The 6,689-nt window shown below is 42.3% G+C and overlaps 1 protein-coding gene across 1 annotated transcript; it reads left to right on the top strand.

The window, feature by feature from the left end:
- The first annotated feature begins 491 nt into the window (after window positions 1-491).
- cox7c (cytochrome c oxidase subunit 7C) lies at window positions 492-2,133 on the top strand. The gene is made up of 3 exons (XM_067231428.1): window positions 492-639; window positions 1,504-1,650; window positions 2,037-2,133. The coding sequence occupies exons 1-2, from the start codon at window positions 565-567 to the stop codon at window positions 1,618-1,620; spliced, it is 192 nt and encodes a 63-aa protein (XP_067087529.1). The 5' UTR covers window positions 492-564; the 3' UTR covers window positions 1,621-1,650; window positions 2,037-2,133.
- The last annotated feature ends 4,556 nt before the right edge of the window (window positions 2,134-6,689 follow it).

The raw sequence follows: 6,689 nt of genomic DNA, 5'->3' as shown, positions 1-6,689 counted from the left end.
ATTAGCCTCGCGGTGCTGTTAAGTGAAGGTGTGGGTGGACACTGTGACACCGTTTTGCACAAATAAGCATAAATCTAAGTTTCCAGTGAAGCATAAAACATTGGAGCTTTAATCACACTGAGCAGATTTGGTAGACGACAGGGGCCATAGAGTGAGCCCTGTGATTCCTATCTAATACCGTTTATTTCCAGACTACTGGGTATAAACTACCTTTTAAGTGTTTCCCCTTATCTTTACCTGCAGACACTAGGTCCATATTTTTTGGAGTCGCACAACCAACGTTTTGTCAACGAGAGAACATATTTTGATATGCAAGACACACAGTGAATCACACATACAATATACATATTTTAGAAATACGTTTTAGTTTTATTATCTTTTATTATGTTGCAGAAAAATCCGATGGCAGATTCTCATGTTACAGAACTACATTTCCCAGCGTCCACTGCAGAATTTGTGTTTCCCGAAGTCCTGTTCGACATCCTGCTAACTCAGTTCTTACAGCAACAACAAGGTCGCAAATAGCAGTTTCTCACAGATCAAGAGTAGACATTTCAAGATAAAATGCTTGGACAGGCTGTTCGGCGATTCACAACCTCTGCGGTTCGTTCTTCGCATTACGCAGAGGGACCCGGAAAGGTAATTTCTTTCAAAATATTAACAATTTAAAACAGCGGGCCTTGCCTCGGGTCCAAGCCTGCTTTGGAGGTCACTAGCTTGACAATGCAAGCTAGCCTACGCTACGTTGGAGTTAAAGAGTGCTTGCTTACTGATTTAAATTGATCCCTAGCGAGCTAAATGTAGCCTTGCTCTAGCTTTATGCATAGAATATATATGATCGAACTATCGCCAGTTTCTGATGGCCGTACAGGCAGGTTATCTATCCCCATCCATGCTAGCAGTAGCAGTACACCACTGTTAAAGCTAGCTAGTAGCACTACAGTAAATTGCTGTGCATCCTTATCGGACGTTAGCTGTTTTTCGCTAGCGTGCTAGCATGCTAATCATTTCCTGGTGTGGTTAGTTTAAGATTGTAAATTAACTAGCTAGGTCTTAGGTAGATTACGTAAAATAGCAAACATTTTAAACATTTCGATGTTTTTATATTTATGAACGCAATGGGATAAGTGTAGACTACTGGCTACGTTGGATTAGTTAGTTAGCTAGCTAGCTAGACTGTGTAGTGTAATCTAGTAGCCCCATGATAGAGGTTAACATCCTGTAAGTGTCCCTAAGGGTTTAATGTATGCTATACTAGCCAAGCTGCTTAAGACCTACTCCAAACACAATCGTACATTATGTAGCTGCTTGTATTAATGGACAGGACATGGCATGTCTGTGTTCACCCCTGACAGCAGTCCTTCAAGGAGTCCTTGAGTTTAAAGCCTTTAGCTTGCTGCTGTAGACGCTCACCCAGACACACGGATTCAACAGTTGTAAGCCTAGATAGTTTGGTGATGTGCATTCATTCACTGTTTCTCTTTCTGTGTGTTTTCATTTCAGAACCTTCCGTTTTCGGTTGAAAACAAGTGGCGTCTGCTGGGCATGATGGTGGTGTTTTTCGGCAGTGGCTTCGCCTTCCCATTCCTTGTTGTCAGACATCAGCTGCTGAAGAAGTGAAGTGACTGTGCGTTCCATGCAGCCTTCTCGGTAATAGCCGCTGATCTGTTATCTAGTGTTCACGTGCACGTCAGGAACCATTAGCCGTTTCTTGGCATGAATTTGAACTGCGCTCGAGACAATGACATCCATCACTGTTTGCTACTGTTGATTTTACTGTCGACCTCAAACCAATGACTGATGTCTGTGTGGGGATAGTTATAAATGTCATGCAAGTTAATTTCTCTGTTGTTGTTTTAAGATAAGCTCGCACATTAGCATGGTAATTTGACATTAGGAGAGCAGATAAATATCAGGTGGAACCAAGCCTGACTTGCAGTTGTCACATTTATCTTAACTGCTGTTTACTCTGAAATTGGATTTCTGTCAACAGATCTGCACCAGCCATCTTATCAATCTTTCTCTTTCTCTCACAGGTGTGCACCATGAACATGTCTATCCATCAACGTTCTCTGCACTTGGAAGAATGGGATTCCCCTATTTGTCTTTGTAAATAAAGTTGACCTAAATTTATGATGCTGGCATGATGTATCTTGTTCATGTCTTCTTTTGTTCTCTGAATTTGGTTCTGAACTCGGTTAGTTCTTAAAAATGCCTCTGGAAGCAAGTTTCACTGTATTTTCAGGCAAAGTACTTGGCAGCCTGGTTTCTAATCGTAAGGTTGCCAACAGTCCGATGTTAATTCGGATGGTATTAGTGCTACCACTAAGGGCCACTTTATCTCAAAATATACAAGGACACTGTTCTACTCCATATAAAATCCATAACCTTTTACAGCCTTCCATAAAAATATTCCCAATTTATGGACAATTTAATTTACATAAGTATGCACACCCCTGAGTACATGTACAAGGGGTTATGTTTGGTGCTTGGCCAAACAACATGCATTAAGTGTACTTTAAGTAAAACAATCACATGGACAGTATGATTTCACGTTACGTTTTTATTGCAAACACACATGTCAAGTTACAGCCAGCATTTGAAGGGGAGTATGTGTCCCGTCGTTAAAAGCCTTGAACTTGAATGCCGCTTGAATGGAATGTGAACGGACCAAGAGTTCAGGTCCCTCGGCTCATAACCCATGGGTTTGGGAATGGATGTTTTTTCTCCCCAACATCCCCAGCTCTTCGGCATGGATTGAGTGAAATAAATGATTCTCGTTCGACTAACCCTCCACCGCTACCAGCTATAAAGATGCGAGGACAAAATGTTATTGGGGTAGTGTGATAGCAAGACACAAGGGGACATTGGTTGTAGCGGTGAGAAATGACTTGTTATATGCGCTCAGGAAATCTTCCAATGGTTGGGAAGTAGTAAATCTGTCAGGCAGATTTGTGTTTTCTTGCATTTGTAATGACTGTTTTACTGTCTATGCCTCTAGGCTGGCCGGACGGGAGAACATTCAGGTCAGGCTGTGCTGGTCGACTGGTGATAAAACCATCAGACATTTAATGGGGTCTACAAGGGTGGCAAATATGTCATAGCGTCCCCGCTTTGGTGGCATACTTTCATAGCATGGGGACAGTTCAGGTAGGCCTATATAGAAGGCTATATAGAAGGCTTATATAGAAGCATAATCGTATTCTACAGCTTACGTAACGACATGGTAATGATTATTAGCTGTGACCACGTTTATATTGAATCCATGACACAGTGTGAAGGGTTAGGTTGATAAAGTACGTTTTGAAGTGCATGAGAGGCAACAGTGTCTACAAGTCTCCTTTACTTCTCATTGGTTTTAGATGTTCAGGTGAGTTTCCTCACCAGTTGATGTACGACTGCCTTGAAATTAGAATGCCACTTGCTTATACCAGTCAAGTGAGTGTTGTTGATACAAACCTAACTTGACTTGTGACTACCTCCTGTTTTAAAAACAGGAATGGAAGAATCATTGTTGCCCATTTGAACTTTTGCATCTTTCCTTTACGACACCAAGCGTCGGTCTTAAAATGGCTACTGATGTGTTTATTAATAAACCCTTATCAGTATTCACCTCACTGATTCCATATTCTCCTGCAAATAAGCTCTGTTTATCTCAGCATGGAACAATGAGCTTCAGGTCTGCTCCTCATTGGCAGGGAACAGAGTCGTTTTGTCCCAGGAGTCAACTGACCTGAATGAACTCTCTTTTACATTTGAGGCATTTGGCAAACACTTAGCGACTTCTAGCAAGTACTTTCGTTGGAGTAAGTGAACCTACTGTACATCCGGTCATGGAATCTTACTGTGCGTGTGGTGGGGTGGAGGAGGCTCTTCAATATGCAACATCTCAGTTAGAGCACATCTATTCTAAGGACAGTACCTACTAATTGGTTCTTTCCAGGCAAATCTACCCTGATGTGTGTTCAAGATCAAATAAAGACACTTAAAACCTTTCCTTTTCAAGAGACCCCTTCGTCATTAGAGAGTTCAAAATAAGTTTGGAGGATGGCAGCAATCTCACCAGAGATGGAGGAGGTGGTCCGGGTTGCCAAATTATAAATACTACTATGGGGCTGTAAAAGGATAAGTGCATCTATTATGCAGTTTCGCCGTCTTCATTCTTCGGATAGAGGACTTTTTATACCCGTTTGTTCCAGCCTCCTGAAGGTAGAACCAATTAGACACAATGGTGCTAGCTGGATCAGGACAAAACTGCAGTGCAGCGCTGCCGACTTATGAAAAGTACATAAGGCTGTGCTCGCAACAGGGATGTCGTGGGAATGGGCCATTTGTATGGCCTGCCACCATACATCATGTATTGTGATCGCCTTGACACTTCGCCAGCGCGTGGTACTGGGAACTTCGTGAAAGAGAGGAAGAGAGAGGAGAGGAGGAATACATTACTGGGGAATTACACTCCTAGCATGCCAAAGTATTTTGGAGGAGTTTGTCATGGTGCATTTGAAATGTTTGAGGGGAAAGAAGTGAGATAAAGGGAATGCTGTGTGTGTGTGTGTGTGTGTGTGTGTGTGTGTGTGTGTGTGTGTGTGTGTGTGTGTGTGTGTGTGTGTGTGTGTGTGTGTGTGTGTGTGTGTGTGTGTGTGTGTGTGTGTGTGTATCTGTGACTGTGTGTGTGCTGGCAAAAGACACTTCGATGACCAGACAGGAAACGAATAACAATCCGACCAATTCCATTGTGATGCCCAGTGTACAGGTCCTAATTAAACCTCCAGCAAGTCCAGTCATTGAAAATGTAATTGAATATATCTTAGTAACATTTAATACTAATGTACCATCTTGCAACATCATTAAATTAGGAGATTTGCTGCCTCTTTGAAAGATCTCCGATGTTGATACCCGTTACACTGTGTTGCTGGTTTCTGTGAGCTGTTTCCCATGGTGAACAGACATTGAGGTTTTAGAACATATCCAGACTTGCGAACTTCTGCACAGTACCATCATATCATCGTTACAAATCATCCCAAAAATGGCTGCTCCTGGGCCTTATGGCACCTGTCACCTGTCTGTCAGTGTCACAGCTTTGTAATGGTGCAGTCAATGAAGTTTCAAGGACATCAGGGACTCCTAGATCTCTGCCAAGTCTGTCCCCTCACCCTTCTTTCTATTCACCGTGCCACTGGCAAAGGTGCTGACTCTCTGGGAGGTGCATGGACTGTCAGTGCAGAAGGCTAAGTGTGCATCCACGTCCCACTTTGTCAAGCAGAGCTGTGTGGTCGCAACAAGGAACGCTGCACAATTAGTGCATAGCCTCTTTATGTGAACTGAATGCTTGAAAGGCTCCGTGTAGACTGCGTCTTTAGGGGTATGTGCCTGTGCGAAAGATAAATAGAGAGTGAGAAGGAGAGAGTGAGGGGCGGGGGGAGAAAGAAAGTATGCATCTCATACAGTTTGATATAAAAAAAGGAATAGGTGCTGAAGCCCAGAGGCGACTTTTGTCGAGATTTGAATCTTGCATAATCTCTACATCCACTTTGGACCAATTTAGCCTCTAGAAGCAGGCCCTGGTTCAATAATGTAACACTTTGCAGTGCCAGAGGTAATTGTAGCAAGTTTCAGGCGAGGAAAATCGTACTTCAAATAATCATTCTTGTTTTAGTATACGCTCCCTCCGAAAGTCTTGCGTTATATCTGAAGGGACTGAAAGTTTCCTGTTATCCTTCATGCAGTATGCATTCAAGTTGGAGTTGAAGTCTCACCCTCTCTGTTCTGCATTAATGAAAAGCAGAGATTTACTTTACCCATTTAAACTGACTGTCCGTGAAATGGGTTTGGATAGTATTTCTATGGAGAAATAGACATAGAGAAAAACTATGGTGGAAGACTCCAGTTGTGCGTCTAGTGAACTGCTGAAAGATGGGATGGTACTTGTCTTGTCCTGGCACTGCTCTCCTCGTTAGCTACATTGCTAACGCGATCATCAAATGCAGGTCTATTAGAGGTCACCAGAAGCAGTCATAAGAAGATTGGTGATTCGGCCTTTGTCAATTACGCCCCAAAACTATGGAACAAATTACCCATAAATATTAGGGAAGCAAACACTCTAGACATTTTTAAAAGACAGCTTAAAACCTACCTTTTTACCGAAGCATTTAAGTAATTTTATCTCAAAAGGGTTTTCCTACTTTTAAAGTTGTTTTCTCTCTTGAACAGAGATCTAATGGGATTTTAATTTTTGTTTGAATTGTTTATCACTTGTATTATTGTTTTTATTGATTTTATGTAAAGCACCTTGAGCTACAATTCTTGTATGAAATGTGCTATATAAATAAAGTCTTACTTACTTACTTACTTACTTGTACAAATACACAGGAAGTGTTTGAACCTAGCCACGCCAAAAAACGGGGTCTGCCTTCTCTTCCTTTGTCTCTCCCCCCGGTGAGACGCTCTCTCACAGGAGATACGACCCACGGCAGCGTCTCTCGCCCTCACCGCTACAGACATCCACCACACAAACAGACAAACACACACAGTTACATTTACATTCATGCATTTAGCAGACGCTTTTTTTAGTTAGAGACGCGGTGTTAGACACACAAAAGCCTTTCTTCTCAAGCTAAGCAAGAACTAGAGCTCAGAGACAGGCCTTCATACAGTAAGGGAAAGGAACTAACTAGACACCCATACTC

This window comes from Osmerus mordax, chromosome 28 (assembly GCF_038355195.1).
Source record: "Osmerus mordax isolate fOsmMor3 chromosome 28, fOsmMor3.pri, whole genome shotgun sequence".
Lineage (NCBI taxonomy): Eukaryota > Metazoa > Chordata > Actinopteri > Osmeriformes > Osmeridae > Osmerus > Osmerus mordax.
Note: the sequence above shows the minus strand (reverse complement) of the source record. Positions and strands in the feature narration are given on the sequence as shown.